General features: G+C 32.8%; 1 protein-coding gene across 10 annotated transcripts in view; it reads left to right on the plus strand.

Annotated features, from left to right (window-relative positions):
- Positions 1–19,002, plus strand: part of NFAT5 (nuclear factor of activated T cells 5) — a 117,571-nt gene that overhangs the window by 49,614 nt on the left and 48,955 nt on the right. For 4 of the 10 annotated variants that reach the window (XM_019455410.2, XM_019455411.2, XM_019455412.2 and 1 more), the window contains 3 exons: positions 10,986–11,544; positions 16,303–16,495; positions 18,529–18,719. In XM_019455410.2, the coding sequence (XP_019310955.1) occupies positions 10,986–11,544; positions 16,303–16,495; positions 18,529–18,719 (943 nt within the window). Of the gene's footprint in view, positions 1–5,374; positions 5,488–10,473; positions 10,536–10,985; positions 11,545–16,302; positions 16,496–18,528; positions 18,720–19,002 lie in introns of those variants that run through there. The other 6 variants (XM_019455417.2, XM_053906605.1, XM_053906603.1 and 3 more) reach the window with 5 other exon arrangements.

The raw sequence follows: 19,002 nt of genomic DNA on the forward strand, positions 1-19,002 counted from the left end.
TCGGCTCAGATCATGATCCTGGGCTTGTAGGATTGAGCCCCACCTCTGGCTCTGCATGGATTGTGGACCCTGCTTAAGATTCTCTCTCTCTCTTTCCCTCTGCCCCTTTCCCCTGCTTGCGCACGCTCACTCTCTCAAATTAAAAAAAAAAAGAAAAAATGGGAATATGATTTCTAGAAGAATATTAAGTTTTAATAAAAGTGATTCACAACTTATTTACTATGTTAGAAAGTATTTATAGTTATATAATTTGCATTTTCTTGAGTTGAATAAATTTTGAGAGCCAGTTTGTCTTTGATTGCTGTCCTAGGTTAACTAGGTAAACATATTTCAGAGTTTTGGCCATTTATTTAGTATACTATTCCTAAAATTAAACTCAAAACTCATTACCTGGAAAGATGATTCACCTTTGTAACCTATATATTGATGTGGTGAGCTAAAGTATGAGTTAATGTGGTTGTTCCATATGGCCATTTCTGCTTTTTCTAGAAAACAGGACCACCTCAGAAGGAAGTCAGATTCTAGTTACAAACATGTTGCAAGTACGTTTAAAAACTCTACTCCTCTTGGGGCACCTGGGTGGCTCAGTTGGTTAAGCGGCCGACTTCAGTTCAGGTCGTGATCTTGCAGTTCGTGGATTCAAACCCTGCATCCGGCTCTGTACTGACAGCAACGTGGAGCTTGCTTTGGATTCTCCTGCTCTCTCTGCCCCTCCCTCTGTATCTCTGCCCCTCCCCCACTCCTGCTCTTTGTCTCTCAAAATTAGATAAACATTAAAAATTTTTTTAATAAAAAATAAAAACCCTACTCCTTATTCTGTCTTTTTATTGTAATTATATAGTAAATCTAAATGTATACATTTATACATACAGAAATATATATGTGTGTGTATATAGATTTATGTTAACATCTGCGCTATTAAAATGAAAAGCATAAACAAACTTGGGCCATAATGGTTAATTCAGAAACAAGTACTAATTCAAGAGGCTAACTGTATTATGAATTATCGTTGACAAAAAGTACACACAACTTGTTGTTGATTTATTCCTTAAATGTTGTCCTCTTGATAATTTTTAGCAACAACTTTATAAATAACTGCGATTTATTCTGTTTCTTAGAAAAAGCACATTTTTATATTACCTGAGTCTGTAGATTAGCATTTTAAAACTTCTCACAGATTTTCAACCTTTCATAGACAAAATACATACATAAAATAGACACCGTTTCTATCTGTATGTATTTTATACAATTTCACATTAACAAAGCAATGCACAGAAGTGGACTTACTTTCTTGTATCACCAATAAGATTGATGATATCATAAGTAAAAGGTGTTACCATACTAATTGCCATAAGTAGTTGTTTTATAACAATTAGTTGTGTAAATATACGAATAAAATTATATAAATAGTACTCCAGCTGGGGCAGGAGTGAGGAGGAGGGATTAGGGTAGGATACAACAAGAGATTTCATCTGTTTCTGTTACTTTTCTTCTCTTAAACATAAAATCATATGTAGTAAAATGTTAGCATTTGTTAAAATATGAGCAAAGGAAACATAAGTATTAATTTTAAATATTTCATATTTTAAAAAACCCCATGTGGCAGTTGATTAAAATAAGTCAAAATGAGGTGCCTGGGTGGCTCTGTCAGTTAAGCGTCTGATTCTTGGTTTCAGCTCACATCATGATCTCACAGTTCACAGGTTTGAGCCCCACATTGGGCTCCACACTGACAGTATGGAACATGTTTGGGATTCTTTATCTCTTCCTCTCTCTCTGCCTCTCCCCCACTTACACATACTCTCTCTCTCCCTCCCTCTCTCTCTCTCTGTCTCAAAATAAATAAATTTTAAAAAGGTAGAAATTATTTTTTAAAAAGTTAAAAAAAAGTAAGTCAAAATGTCCAATCAACTATGTTTTTAAAAAGTAATAAAGGTGGGGCACCTGGATGGCTCAGTTGGTTAAGTTTCCGACTCGATTTCAGCTCAGGTCATGATCTCATGGTTCGTGAGTTCGAGCCCCGCACTGGCTCTGTGCTGATAGCCTGAAGCCTGCTTGGGATTCTCTGTCTCCCTCTCTCTGCCCCTGCCCAGCTCTCTCTCATGCATGTGCTCTTCTCTCTGTCAAAATAAATAAATAAACATTTAGAAAGGTAATAAAGGTATGAGCTATATAGGACGCTTGGTGAACTTATTTTTGGCATAAGTGAGGGTACCTTATCTTTTCATTCATAAATGCAAGTAGATCTCCATCAGTAGTATTTATTTAGCCCACTGAGGTAAAACTCATTCCTCCCCATGTCATTCCTTCATGAAAAGGTGTTACTGTCAATTAAATTTAATCAGAAAATAGGGGCGCCTGGGTGGCGCAGTCGGTTAAGCGTCTGACTTCAGCCAGGTCACGATCTCGCGGTCCGTGAGTTCGAGCCCCGCGTCAGGCTCTGGGCTGATGGCTCGGAGCCTGGAGCCTGTTTCCGATTCTGTGTCTCCCTCTCTCTCTGCCCCTCCCCCGTTCATGCTCTGTCTCTCTCTGTCCCAAAAATAAATAAAAAAAAACGTTGAAAAAAAAAAAATTAAAAACATTAAAAAAAAAAAAAATCAGAAAATAAATGAGAAAGCACCTCAAAGTGCCAGGACTATACAGGCATATTCTAGATATCACTCATACACACATGCACGTACACATGTATTATAATACGGGTTTTGGAATCTTAAGGATCTAATTTGAATCTCATTACTATCATTTCTATCATATAGACAGAATTTTGTGGAAGTTAAATAAATTTGTAATATTGCCCCTGTGAATAGACATTGATACCAACTTTTTCTTAAGATTATTAGTAGTATAAATATGTAAAATGCTTAACATTACCTAACAATTAGTGATCATTCAGTAAACATTGACTTTTCTCCCACATGTGTATCATGTGTTCATTTGTTCATTTGTATAATGTGTATCATGTGTTCATTTGTTCATGTGTTCACTTGTTAATAAGGTTTTAAAAAATAGATCTTATTTTTATAGAAATAAGGTTTTTAAACTTATTTTGCTTTTTTCTTTCTATTCTCATCCAGTCTGTGTTTTACCTTATTTTGAATTTTTGCCTGTCAGCCAAGATAGAGCCGCTTTTGGGGCATGGTATTTACATTCTGACTTATTCTTTCATGTTGACACTCTCTCAATAGGAGCCCTTGTCTCTAAAACAGACATTGATAGAATATGATGAGTCATAGGGAGAACAGACATTTCCCAAAGGGATGTTCTGAAAGGTGACTATTTAAGAGTTCTTCCTCGAATTCTCTTCCTTTTTTTTTTTTTTTTTTTTAAGTAAAGTGATACATTTGCATGATCGGGTATCAAAACTGCTGGTAGGGCAATGTATGACTCACCTTCTGTTTTTTGCTTAGACACTTTGTTTTGTCTGCAGTTGAATCCAGTATCTACTCTAATACAGACCCAGATGTAAAATCTGATTAATTATATTACAAGATTTTAATGATACAAAAACTATTTTCTTTCCCCTTTTTGGTCTCCTAGTCTAAAACAAAGAAATGTGAAGACATTGGACTAGAGTTGGCAGGAGTACCTTTATTATTTAACCTAAATATATTAAAGTGTATTATATGATAAAGCATTGAGGTGACCTTCAAATAGCATCCTTCAGACTTGTTCTTTTTAATTCTTATCTAAGTTAATATAGTGATAATCTCTGTTTTTGTCTTAACATTCCCTTTCAAGTAGTAAAATGATTGTCTTTTTTTTTTTTTTTTCCCCCGTACTTCTTGGAGTTTTTGACATTGTGATAAATATAGTTATCAGCTAGTGTAAGTACTCCCCTTTGTGTTTAATCTACTTGAGGTAAAGGATTTGTTCTGGGCTTTAGTCTCTTCATCCAGTAGTGACCAGTGATGCTGCCCGGTAGTACTGAAATCACTGGATCATAGAAAGCATCTTTCTTTTCCAATAGGAAATGATTTAAAAAAAATTGCAGGGGCGCCCGGTGACTCAGTGACACGTCCAACTCTTGGTTTCGGTTCAGGTTGTGATCTCATGGTTCGTGAGTTCAAGCCCCAGGTTGGGCTCTGCACTGACAGCAAGGAGTCTGCTTGGGGTTCTCTCTCTCTCTTCACCTCACCCCCCACCTCTGCCCCTCCACTGCTTACTTTCTCTCTCTCTTCTCAAAATAAATAAATAAACTTAAAAAAATTTTTTTAATAAAAACAAAAAACCTCCACCAAATTGCATAATATATACCTAGTACATGTCTTACACCATGCTTAGATATATTTAAAATATTGCTATAAATGTCAGAACACTTACAATTTTTCTAAACATTTTATTTTTCAGGAAGCATTTTTTTAAAAAATTTTTTTTTAATGTTTTATTTATTTTTGAGACAGGGAGAGACAGAGCATGAACAGGGGAGGGTCAGAGAGAGGGAGACACAGAATCTGAAACAGGCTCCAGGCTCTGAGCTGTCAGCACAGAGCCCGACGCGGGGCTCGAACTCACGGACCGCGAGATCATGACCTGAGCCGAAGTCGGCCGCTTAACTGACTGAGCCACCCAGGCGCCCCTGGGAAACATTCTTTAATAAATATTTTGTGAATATATTAATGTCACTCTGTCAAGGTAAAAATAATTATTTTAGGAGAATTTAGATTAAAAATAGAATAATTATTGTGTAGTATTAGAACCCTGACTGGCAATTTCTTGGCCTGGGGAAGAAAAAGATGGTGTCCAATAAATCAGTAACAAACATTTCAGCTTCAGCAACAGTGCTAATTATTTTTTTAAAATAGAGCCTCTAGGATCAAAAATGTATGTAGTTTAAAAGTGAAAATTGGTAACTTTTTTTTAGGGGTATAAAGAAGTATGTGAAAGTTGGCCTGAGAAATGAAAAGATTCTTTTTCTGCTAAAATACAGATTATGTCTTTCTGCTTGAGTGTATTGGTCAGAGCATATTCTCTTCTACTCTATAAGAGAATTTGGGTAAAGGCACAGCCTAAAAACATCTAAGAAAGAGAGCATTCTGGCTTATGGATTAGATTGCATTAGTAAACAGGAGAACAAATTGGTGAATATGAGTTAACAAAAATTTTGGATAAGAAATTTTTCCACATGGCATTTATTTGGATGTTGATAATTTTTTTTTAAGTTTGTTTTAAAACATTGCTTATTGTGGCATGTAAACTTATGTTGGGTGGGAAAAGTACAAATGGGAAATTGAAATTGTTAAACATGTAAATTAAATGATCAACCCTACAATTTTTGTTTTTTGCTTTTGCTTTTGGTAAAGTAATCTGGATTGCTTATTTTATATGCTGGGATGCTAGTTGTTTTTTCTATTAATACACTTAACTTGCATTCTAGCTTCGCCATTCAGAGACAGGCATCGTGTGGTGGGTTGTGTGACAGTGTCTGTCAATAGTGAAGACAAATAGTGCCAGAGACACTTAACCCATCCAATCTCACCCAGGGTATAGGTCGGTCTCGTTTTCAGACTTCTTCATAAGTCTTTTTTTCTTTCTTTCTTTCTTCCTTCCTTCCTTTCTTTTTTTGTTTCTAAATAGTGGATTGATACTGATTGAAACTAAAAACTCTTTGTAAAGTTTTAAACTTTACATTAATACTATAAGAAGAAGAAGAAGAAAAGTAGAAAACGAAGGTTGGCATGTAAGGTGTTGACAAAGCAGGTTTGCAGCCACTTTGTGTGTTCTAGATTTTTCAATCCCTTAGCAACATGAATCTTGGCCTTATAATTTTTTTCTCTTGATATCTTTCTTCTTTGATCTGAAATTTTGTCCTTGTATCTGGTGACTTTTATCAGGCAAGATGTTTAGATTTGAAGTCTTTGTTACCAGAAAGAAAAATGAAATACTTAAAAAGGATAACTAAGGTTGAACAATAAGTGTTTTAGACCAGAAATATCTGGATTGTTTTTTAAGATTATTTTCTGAACAGTCAGTGGTTTACTCCTTCTCCGTTCCACTATTGGTTCACTTAAGCACACTTGCAAAATTTTATGGCTTTTGTTTTCATGACATTTTTAGGCAGCTCAACTGATTTTGCCTGGATGTTGGAAAGTTATAAAATATATGTGCATATTTAAATGCTAAAGGATCACATTTTCATCTTGGAAGCTCAGTTAAATGTCATTTCTGTCACATCTTTTAAATTAGTGAAAGGTATTTGTTTCTTTTAGGGACTTTAAAGAATGTTTCCAATTTCAAAGCTTTCTATAAAAGTGTAGTTAGTTCCATATAAAGTGTCATGTCTTTTTTTATGGTATTTTAAGCACTAAAATGATACAGTAATTAAAATAATTTCTAGTTCACAAATCTAGAACTAATAGTTCTTAATTTCAAAACTTAGTTTAAGCAAGGAATATATAAAATCTACACGAGTTTCTATATGTGGTAGCATTTAAAAGTCCCATTTTCATCTTTCTCATCAAACTAATAATACTTATAAATTCTAGGGTATCTGGGAAGGCATTATCTGCCACTCTTTTTATCCCAGCTACTTTGAATACTCATAGTGAACCTTAATGATTCCATTGGTTCTTAAAAGCATATAAGAATATACAATTTCAGTTTACCATCATTACTGGCATTTGGCCTGGTAATTGGCTCATGCTAATAATAGATTGTTAGATGTAGACATAGAACACTATGTATGTGATAACTTCACTTACACATTTTAGAATTAATCTATTCTGAGATTGTAAATGCCTTTTAGTAAATATAGAAGTGGGTTTTCCCTTTGGTTTACCATGCTCTCTAGTCACAGAAAATGTTATAGAAAAATAAAATTCCCCTAGATTCAAAGATAATTTTTTCATAAAAGAAAAAACGAATAATAAAATTTTATTCATGTGTTACTTAGGTAAGAGAATAAGTTTAAGAAAAAAATTTAAAAACTTACAACTTTATGAAGGATTGGTAAGGGATTTAAAGAACAAATAAAATTATAAAGGCATACAATAGAAATACATTATGACTATTCTGCTTAGTGAGAAAATAAAACCAGTTAATAAAATTTTTTATGTTGGAATTTTTTATTTTTAATATGTAGCAGTGAAACATTGTACATTCCTAACAGATAAAAATGGAGACTCAAAACCAAAAAAGAAGGAGAGGTAATTAGCATATTTTGTTTATAACAACTTAAAAAAGAATATATAGATGAGGCAGGATTACATTAGCATTTTAGTTCTACAGAATGTCAATTAAGCTGTTTCTTGACATTTAATGATTTAGTAACTGAAAAGTCTTTGTAGATATTTTAAGTACATTTACAGTATTCCCAGGAATGTTTTTTAGTGCTTTTCTGGGACTGCTTGGAAATGAGAAATTTGTGTTTAGAAATCTAAAGTGTTTTTAATATCACTTATGCATTTTTAATAGATAATATTAAGGATTTTTTATTCTTAGTCAGTTTATGGATTGATACACAAGTAGATAATAGGGCTTATATATAGTTTCACGAAAGAGTTATTAGCACTGGGGCACACCTGGCTGTCTCAGTCGGTGGAGCATGCAACTCTTGATCTCGGGGTTGTGAGTTCGAGCCCCACATTGGAGGTAGAGATTACTTAAAAGTAAAATCTTAAAAAAAAAAAAAAAAAAAAAGGATAGTTATTAGCACACTCTTTGTAGAAATAGCGAATAGTTACCTCTAAACTCTTAAGTTACTTCTAAACCCTTCCCTGGTATCAGGTAATGCCTTTATAGTAATAATATAAACACTTTGAGTAGTACATCCTTTTTTTTTAAACCTGATGTGTCTATCATGGGCACACTGGTACATTTGTTGGCCAATATAATTTTAGTATAATTCAACATATGTATCAAATATTGGCTTCCCATTAATTTAATAAAAAAGTTGAATTTTTACAGGTCTTGATCTCAGGGTCATGAGTTCAAGCCGAATTTTGGGCTCCACGCTGGATGTGGAGCCTACTCAAAGAAAAAAAAAGTTGAATTTTTACTACATGCAAAACACTATGTTAGGTTATTGGGAGGGTCTAAGAAAGATGTCTGTGTTCTCAAGAGGCCCATATTGAGGCCCATATTTCTCCACTTCACCCCTTCATTTGGCAACATTATTACACTTAGGTGATCCCTTGCTAACCAGAATGTAACATCTTTATGTGAAGATTTTATACACCATTATCATGATCATCAAAGTAACACTGATATTGTTATAAAGAGTTTTATAGTTTAAAAAAATTGTCTTGTTAGAGTCTTAAAACGAGTAGAATCTTTGTAATTTAGACTCAAACTGAGATAGCTTTAAAAAGTAATACTATTTTTAAATTAGAGAATGCTTACTGCTGTCTTGTGACAGAGTTTATGTTTTCAGTTTCATAGTTTTGTGCTAATGAACTTTTTTATTTAATAAGTATGTCCAGGAAACTGCAGGTAAAACATAAAAATTATATGTTAGGTGCCCAAGGAAAATGTATAGAATATTTTAATTTATGTAGGGTATGAGATCACAGTTTGGCATACCTGTCCCAGAACAGACGTTTATGTATGATTATATCAATTGGGTTTTATAACCATGACTGTTTTGATAAGATTTGCAAGATAAAATCATATATACCTGTAGAGCAATGCTAGGTAATGTCTTGCATATTAAATTCATAAATATCATATGACTTGCTTTTGAGTTCATGATTGTTTTCACCGGTACTTTCCATCTGTCATGGACAGGGATCCCTGAGATGTTCATATTCTGCATTCTCATGTGCATGGTACTTAGATTCAAAGGGGTGGTGGCGGGCGGTGGGGGGAAGCTTCTTAGAAATACACATTCACAGCATTCATGCTGCATGTTTTGTGTGTTCCACTGCAAATACTGCATGCTGCCTACTTTTATTTCTCTGAAGATGAAGAACAGAGGCTTATTATACACACACACAAATTTAGTTTCAATTTTGCCAATAGTTGGAACAGATGGAGGAATGTTATACATAATACCTTTTCTATTTTTTAATGATTTTTATAGTATTTTTCAAAAAAAAAACAAGAAAAAAAACTTGTTAACTTAAACCCAAAGTGGCTACAAATCAGCTCCTAAACTATCACTGACATTAGCATCTAGATTTTGTAGTTTTTACAAATCTTTTAAAGTATTTATTTACTAAGAAAACATTGCATTAATGCATGATACAAAATTGATAAATTTTTCTTTAAATTGGAATGCAGTTTAAAGTGACTGAATTTTCCAATTTCAGCTACTGCATTTGACAAGGATACAAACTGGAAAATGGAACTGGTATCATCTTATTGCTCTAGGTTCTTTGACTTATGGTAGTTGGGAAAAATATTACCATGTGGCATTATGTAGATTACATCATTAATGGCTAATATTAATTACTGTGCTCTTCAGCTTTGACAGCAGTGAAAAATTATGGGTGAATTTAGCGATTTCAAATAATTTAAGTGTTCTGGTACATGTTTTTAAGAATGATCTTTGGCACTTGGCTTTTGATTATCTGAACATTGGCATTCTTAACATTTCACTCTGTACATTGTAATTAATAAGAATATTGCAATTCCAATAACTGCCCATCACAGTTTTAAGTTTTATCCTACCACTTTAGCACAGTGGCATACTTGGCTATAGATAAAAACTAATTTTAGCTTTAAACATATATTTTAGTTCTCCGTATTAAATTAAATTAAATGTTATTATGTATTTTTAGTTTTGTGTATGATTATCAACCTTTCTATATCTTATACAAGATCAAACGGTATTTCTAAAATTTTAGAACTAAAAACGTCCAACCTTAACGTTATTAGTATGCCTCTGAGGCTGTGCTGTTAAGGGTTAAAGTAGTATTATTTTTCAACAAGCTGTTCTGCCAGTTGCCACCCATTTTGAAAAGGTCTATTTAAATCTTTTTTGCTAGATGTAATAAATAAATGGCTTTTACAAAAAACCTTCCCCAAGACTAGAATTTTTTTTTGTTTAAACCTCTTTTTTGTTAGACTTCGGTCAATAAAAGTTACTGTTACTCATATTAAGAAATTCCCTAACTGGTTAAAATCAAGCAGGCCCTTTAAAGAGAGGGGTATTGGATAGTGGTAACCAATTGCTGAGTGTGTAATTAAGGATGTTGTAAGAAATATCCATCCAGTAATCAGTCCTTACTCTGCTTTTCATTCTGCCATAAAGGATGGATTTATTTATTTTAGAGATCATGGTTTTGAACTGCCATTTCTAACTTCTGGATACCCTCAGTGGTTAACTTCCTTATTTTCCACAGCCCAGCATATTCCAAATCAAACTTTTTTCACTTTAATTCTAGATTTTACAATAATCATAGTGATGGTACCAGTTCCATTTTGCCTCCAATTCAGTTGATTATATATTTTTTCTATTTATTTCTCATTTTATAATTGATATCTGGAATAATCAGCAGCTCTTTTCTCATTTATTTTCTCATATTTTTATTCCAGGATTTGCCTCTGAAGCAGGGAGTGTCTGCATTAAAAATGACCTGTAGTTCTCTGCTTCATAGGTTAGAAACTTATTTTAATATTTTGTGGCTAAGCACAGTCCCACTTTTCAAATTCTATAATAAATTATTTAATTGGCATTGAATGTGGACCACAAGCTTATATTTCATATTGGGGTTTTCTTTATTATTTTAAATGATTAAAATTCAGCAGAATATCCAGCTGAGGCAATAAAAGCTTTATTCTTGCTTTACAGCTTTAAACATTAAATTAGATTTTTTAAAATCTATCAATTCTAACACAAGTAAAATATTGCTATTTGGGCATTTTTTAAAATTGCGTTTTTTAGGCTTTGTATTGCTTGAAGCATTTATATTCTAAAACTTAACCAAATTCCAACTATTCATTTTGGGGAAAAACAATCAGTTCACAAATCACATTTTCAATGGGACTGCTAGCCAGCATAGGTGAAAACATGTATAGTGTATTTACTCTTAAATTGTACACCGCAGATGCTTCTTCAGCTCCCTCCTCTTCCTCCATGGGCGGTGCTTGCAGCTCCTTTACCACCTCTTCCAGCCCTACCATTTATTCTACCTCAGTCACCGACAGCAAGGCTATGCAAGTGGAGAGCTGCTCCTCAGCCTTGGGGGTAAGTAACAGAGGGGTAAGTGAAAAGCAGTTAACCAGTAACACAGTTCAGCAGCATCCATCAACACCGAAGAGGCACACAGTCTTGTACATCTCACCACCACCTGAGGACTTGCTGGATAACAGTCGGATGTCCTGCCAGGATGAGGGGTGTGGATTGGAATCAGAGCAGAGCTGCAGTATGTGGATGGAGGATTCCCCCTCCAACTTCAGTAACATGAGCACCAGTTCCTACAATGATAACACTGAGGTACCTCGTAAATCACGAAAACGAAATCCAAAGCAGAGGCCGGGGGTCAAACGACGAGATTGTGAAGAATCTAATATGGATATATTTGATGCCGACAGTGCCAAAGCACCTCACTATGTGCTTTCTCAGCTTACCACGGACAACAAAGGCAACTCAAAAGCAGGAAATGGGTTGGTATTCACATTTTTTAAAGTTTTATCACCATTGTGCAAAACAAGCAAGAAAAATAAATCATTCCCCACTTTTTGTAATTGCTCAGCTTAAGTTTGAATATAAAAGCAAATACTGATTTTATCATTGAAATACATGAGAATTCGAACTTAAAATTACCAAGTTTCGCTAGAGAAAAACATTAATAGATTTTAGCAATAGGTATCTTATTATGAGTATGATTAAGTAGTAGAAAATAATCTGTTTTGACATAATTTTTAAATTTCAAATGGATTTATATTTTAAAAGGATTTAAAAATATTTTTACTCAGACAAATAACTAGCAGTGTAATGGCTGTAGTTAAACAACTTCAACACATTCAAAAAGGGCTAGTTTGTGTTCTTTCATGTTGTCTCCCCATATGGTTCAACCCATTTCCATGTCTGTTAAGGGTTTGACTTTCTCTTTTATTTGATGAAAACAAGAAAAAGCTGCATTGATTCTTGTATTTATTTTAAGCTTTTTCTTTAATACATTCTCCTGACCTTTAAAAAAAAGTAAATAGATCACTAATTTTTTTCCCCTGTGATTCTGGGTTTATGTATTGAAAGCATGATAGAACAGGATCATGGTACATATTTGAGTTCTCATTCATCTCTGCCAGTCTGCAGCACCCACTATAAATATATTTGTAAATAAATATATTTCAATGGCCATATTATAGAATATTTATTGCTACAGTATAGAATACTATGACTTATTTTTAACTTTTTAAAATTCTTTTAGTACTTTTATTATATTTAATTGCTAGACTTTTAGTTACATTTTCCTATTACATTCAATATAATTTTGACCAAATTTAATTCAGTGGATTTTAAGAGATTACTTTTTGGGGAGGCAGATTATGGTCCTTTAGTTGACCCAGAATCTCCTACAATTTCAGGTTGTTACAAAGAGTGATGCAGAAGCTTTTGGTTGGTTTACTACTTGATGACATCATTCTTATCTTTTAAGTTAGTAATCTGGTTGACTATTATGGAGAGTATTCTTAATGTATATTTAACTTGTTCTTAAATGTTCTCTCAGTACATTTTTAAGCAATATCTACCATTTAAGCATAATTATTTTATATTATTTTCTTCTCTACTCTCACTTAAAACCCCTTTGGAGTGATGTAGTTAAATAAAAATAAACATTTAAATGTTTTTTCTTTTTAGGAAGTCCAGATTAAAAAATTATCTAAAAGAAAACAAGACTAACCTTTTCCTAAAATGTTACCATTAGAGCTAATTTCAAAACATACTTGTAGAACTAGTAGCTATAGAATAATGCTCTGAAATGTAGTAGCACAGATTTAAAAGGCTCATGTATATCTGTCATTAAATACGAGCATGCGTTTATTTGGGTTTCAATGCAAAAGGTTTTTTGGTTTTTTTGTTTTTTTAAGTTCCAAAAGAGAGATTTTCATTGTTATACTGAAATAAACATTAAAGGTCCAAATGAAGAACAAATAGAATTTTGACATAGGGTTAGTCAACACATATCATTTGCAGTTCCTGTTAAGAGAGATCTTGACCTACATCTTTTCTGCTTCTGCTTTTGTATGATAGATATATCTTAGAAATGATTTGAGGTTACCCAGGGAAAGTATAATAACATTTGTCGAGACAAAATCTCTCATGAAATAATTCATGGAACAGAAACTCATCAAGCAGCAGAAGAAATGTCCAGCTTCTTAGGTAATGGAAAAATATTTGACACTGGCAAATAGAAGTGGTGGAAGAAGTTTAAATTTTGAATAGATAAGAACTATATCAAGGAAAGGATAAAGCAATATGTAAATATATTGAAACATAGGCTTTTGAAAGCAGTTATTAAGAGGATCTCAAGCTAAAGTCCTATACTCTTCAATAAGAAAGGCATTAGAAACATGAAAGAAATTCAGAAATCTTTTGAGGGATAAGGTATATATAGCCTTAGATATCATAATGTGCCATAAATTTACAATTTATATAATACTGAATTGTAGGAAATGTACTCTGAAATATGTTATAAACAGCAGTTTATTGATCTTCAAGATGGAAATAGCATTTTTGTATAATTAAGGTATTATATAAGAGAGTTTATTAAAAAACCAAAGTCACTTAAAAAAAAAATTACTCAATATTTAAACATTCCTTAGCCACGTTCTTAAATTCTTCAACTAAATGTTCTGAGCATCAGTAGGCTTATGTTTTTTCTAGATAGTCCTGAAAATTAAGGTATAATGTAATGTGAAACTCCTTTTAGGCATTTTGTAGTGTAAATTATTTTTTTGTGTGACAGACAACTAGAAGGATACATAGCACATAGGAATTAGAATGCCATTTTAAGACTTCTGAATAGAATATAATAAGACAAAGGACTTAGCTTTTTGGATGCCATTTAGAAGTAAAATCCCATACAATTAACTGTAAGCCATTGTGCCTTAAAAATTACTAATTTCACTGACTTCTTTTCTAAGAATTAGTTGACATTTTCATTGTTGTACATGTCTGAAGATCTAAATATATATGTATTCCATCTGTACATTTAAGCCTTAGAGAATAAAAGTAGTTTTAAGGGCTTTTAAAAGTATCATTTCAAAAATTGTTTAGTTACATGGACTATTCTTTAAGCCATAATGTGTATACTGTGTCAACTCACTCACTAGTCTTCATCCCAAATGAAATATTTTGTTTTACTAAAATAATAAAACTTGTTTTTATCTGTTTATCCTCATCAATACTAGCTTGGCTAGCTTAAGTGAATATAAAAACTGTGTCTTGCCAAATTCATTGGTATGCTAAATTTTCCTTATAATTCGAGCTAAAGTTTTCCCTTTTCTATTATAAAATTAATAGATATTAATTACAAACATGCAGAAAAATAGAAGAAAATAAATAACCTATAATTTAGTCACTCGATACAACTCCTATTAGTATTTTACTATATTTTCTTTTGGTCCTTTTCATTGAATATTTAGGGGGTGTTTTTACATAGTTTCAGTAAGTGAATTTTTTTGCTTTGAATTTAAAAATAAATATAAAATGATACAATTGTAGAGTTTCATATGTAAGGGACTGCACATTGTATTGAGAGCACATGTTTGAATTTCTACCTAGAATGATGAACAGAAAAATAGGATTTGTTGCCCATTGTTCCAGTTTCAACTCAGTACTTTGATTCATAGAATGTATTCTTGCAGGGCCTTTTAAATGACTTACACGGGTAATCTTTGACTTAAGTATGTGAAACTTACATGAATGGCATTCCTTGGCCAGGAATCCGAGGATCCAGTCTTCTTCATCTTGATATTATAGGAACTCTTTTTATTCTGCTTTCTTTTCTTTGTCCCTTTCTTTTTCCTATTTGCAACAACAACTATTTTCTCAGCACCTGCAGCTTCAGGAATTGTGCAAGGTTCAGGGAATGTGAAAACGATGGAGCACAGTACCAGCCCTCAGAACTCTCCCACTTACCTAGTCAGTCTTACTTCACATTTCTTCTCTTCTCCATCCTTCTGTCCCTTTCCTCACTATGAGGTTCATCCCAGTGCCTGGTTTCATTGAGAGTACAGCATTTCTTCTTTTTGTTATTGATAATAGAGGCAACAACTTAGAGCTGGAGGGTTAAACATTAGGGGCAGGTTTAAGGCTTCTTAGCCACTGTTGCTCTTCTTTGTTTGAAATCATAACATTCCTCCTGGGATCTGTTTGCTTTTGGAGATTTTGTCCATAGTCATCTCTTAGCTCCTGTATTTTCAATGTGAGGCATACAGAAAGCAGTATAGGCCCTGACTCTATTTTAAAATGTACATGGGTAATTTTAAATCTGTTTTAAAACTAATAGTATTGTTTTATATTTATTTTATCACATATTTGCAGTGCCTCAAATGAAAGGTGTTGACCTAAAGTCCTAACCACCGGTTGAAATATTTTTCTTTGAACATACATTCCACACAGCAAATGAATGATAAACAAATAGATATTAGAAATACAATTTTAAAAAATAGATTGCCTATCTGTAAAGGCCAGATTATAAAGATTTTATATGCTAAAGGCTTTAATTATTTAATCATAACTAAAAACACCGTGAAAAATTGTACTTCTAGGAAAGATTGGTTAGAATAAATCTGATTTCCCAATAAAAATTGGATCACTGATTTTTTATTATAATTTTTTCAGAAAAATTGTACTGAAAAAGATATCCCCCAAAAATATATGCTACATGTACTTTAGATTGTTTTTTAAGGCCTTCATTTCTTTTTGCTACCCCTCTTTTCTTTTGCATTGCAAGTCTGATTAGAAAATAATGGTAGTTAATCTTATAGTTTTATATTACACTCAAATATATGTGTAATTTTTTAAATTTGTTTTGACTGAAGTGCATTGTGAAAGGTTATAGTGACATTCGCTATTCTCTTACCTGTTATTTTTCTGTTCATTAACATTCATTCTTCCTCCATTCCTCCTACCACACATAGGTGTTGTCTTCCCTGTCCAATTTACTTTCTTTTATTTTTGCATTGTATAGTTAAATTTTATTTAAAAGTTTAAAAAGATACTTTGCTTATGGAATGTGTCTTCCCTTAGGCTGTGTTTTATTTTGTCGTTAGGATTATCAGTTGTTTTTAATGACACTGCCTTTTCTGTTCCTTCCTTTACCTTAGATGACTTTTGTAAAAGAAAAAAAAAACAAACAAAAACCAAAAAACTTCTTCTTGATACTCTTTCTGTGTTGTGCTTTGACTTCTCAGAACATTGGAAAACCAAAAAGGCAGTGGAGTAAAGAAGAGCCCTATGTTGTGCGGACAGTATCCTGTTAAAAGTGAGGGAAAGGAGCTGAAGATAGTTGTACAGCCTGAGACCCAGCACCGAGCTCGGTACCTGACTGAGGGTAGCCGTGGCTCAGTAAAGGATAGAACACAGCAAGGCTTTCCTACAGTAAAGGTACTTATTTTATTTAGCAAAAGAATTTTCTCCAGTTTTGCTTACTAGTTATTTTGTTTTTAACTGGCAAAAGCTGCCTAAAATAAATGGTAGAATTACCGTATATAATGGAAATTAAAGCAAGTCTGACGGAATCATAAGCCCAGTATTGTTACTTTAATTTGATTTTTAGTTTAGATGAAAGGGGAAGTGAGAATGTGTTCCCAATAATATTTGGAATTTATGAATTACGTTCCCCTTATATTTGACATTGGTAGCAACTATATTCACTTCTTCCCAAACTTAGTATTTAAGAAGAAATTTTAAAGTGAATTCATTTAAAGTGAAATATTGTAGAAATTAGTATGGACTTGGAAAATAAGGTTTTTGAGATGGCTAAAGGAATCAGGACTATTCATTTCAGAAAAGAATTAGTTGATAGATAAGTCAAATCTTCAGTTTGAGAAATAGGATATTAACTGATTCTTCATCTTTTCAGAATTTAGACTAAAAGAAAAAAGGGGCTTAAATTTCAGTCCCTGGGAAACTTTGTTACAAAGAATATTTCTCTTTGAAGATAAACCAAAAAGGAGTGAGTGGGGGATGTTTAACAAGTGTTCCTACCCCTTGTAAAACATTAAACGTAGGAATTTTGACTAGTCACGTGGTAAATTCTTGTTAAACACAGTTTGTGTAGATGTAATGTTAGTATTTACTTGGCTTGCTTTTCATTTTAAATTTTAATGGAATAATGGTAGAAATTTAGGATCAGGAAATCTATCCATGGTCATTAATAAGGTTGGTTAATAGTCCCACGTACAGTGTCACTCCTATTCCTCTGCTACTCATCACACCAACCCCATCCTCATTCCCCCAGACTCAGAAGAAGTAATAGGTAAATGATAAGTTTAAGTCATGCTTTTTATAAATATTTGTTTGACCAGACATTTTGATAGGTTGGTTAGTATTTTTAACCCATATTGATCTGACTTTAAGTTATGCTTTGGTTAAGTACTCTCTGGTCAGAAGTATTATTAGATTATTTATCTCTGATAGGGAGTGAATTGACCTTAAAAGTTTATCTATTCATTCATTCAACAAATAAGCACCCCTCTATGTGCCAGACACTGTTCTAGGTACTGCTAGTGGTTTAGGTAGATTGCTTCTTTGTCTATTTATTTCCCTCATGATATCGTTTCACAGAGATATTGCTATACTGGGTTACAAAAGATGTATGAATCTTTTAAAGTACTTTGGTGTACATTGTACAAGTTATTTTGTGATTTTATGCATTCTATATTAGTAGCTTCACTGTTTAACTATAAACCTGAACAAAAATCAGCATTGGAAAGATTTGTTCCCAAATGCTATTTTATTTATTCATTCTTCAACAAATTATAAATTATAATTTATGAAAGCATGTTAGAGACCTGTAAGGATCCATAGATCCTGGTTTGAACTAACACTTTTTCAAACCATAATGTTTTGGCCCAGAATTTCATGAGGTTGTGGATATGTATCTAACCTATGCAAATGAGTTACATTTCCTTATTATTTATATAGCTGTACTTCAAATACTTTTCTATTCAAATAGTTTTAAAAGAGTAAAAATTCAGTATGTGTACACATTTGATGATGATGATGATGATGATGATGCCACTAACATAGTTTAATGAATTTTCCGTTAGTAGTGATGGTAAATTTTGAGTAACCCACATGCTTTGGCAGTCCATAAATTTATAAATACATAAAGGACTGTGTATTCATTTGCATCTGGTTGTACAAATTAATTGTAAATGACAATTTATCATTAAACATATAACATTTTAATCAAAATGTGATTATTACAGGATTAAAACTTATAATTTCCTGCAAAAACTTAGCCAATTCTCCTCTTTATGAAAATATTTTACTTTTGGTTTTCTTGAGGATTTAAATTATTTCTTTAGTGTTATCTAGTTATAAATGTAGAACTTGGTCTTAAATGTTTGATTTGACAATTAGATTATTTGAAATGCTAATTAGTCTTTATGTTCTATGTTATCTCACTCCAGCTGGAGGGCCATAATGAGCCAGTAGTGTTGCAAGTGTTTGTGGGCAATGACTCTGGTCGAGTGAAACCACATGGATTTTATCAGGCCTGCAGGGTAACTGGGCGAAATACAACTCCCTGTAAAGAGGTGGACATTGAAGGCACTACTGTTATAGAAGTTGGCCTTGATCCAAGCAACAACATGACATTGGCGTAAGTACTTAGTAAAAATTTTTTCAGTATACATTACACTTTTGCAGTGGGCAGGAAAAAAATTTTAGTTTCTAATGTAAAAAAAAGAAGATTTTGAGTATTTTATTAAAATGTTTTAAACATTACAAATAAAAACATAGATTAATGCAGAATGGTAATTGGTCAAAATGAGCTCTTTTCCCTTTGCCATAGAATTCCTATGATGAAAGGCAAGGAAATAAAAGCCAGGTGGAATAATGGCTTTTTTGGAAATAATATGGACTAATTTGTTGGGACTAATAAA

This window comes from Panthera pardus, unplaced genomic scaffold (assembly GCF_024362965.1).
Source record: "Panthera pardus isolate Hobbes unplaced genomic scaffold, ASM2436296v1 HiC_scaffold_19, whole genome shotgun sequence".
Lineage (NCBI taxonomy): Eukaryota > Metazoa > Chordata > Mammalia > Carnivora > Felidae > Panthera > Panthera pardus.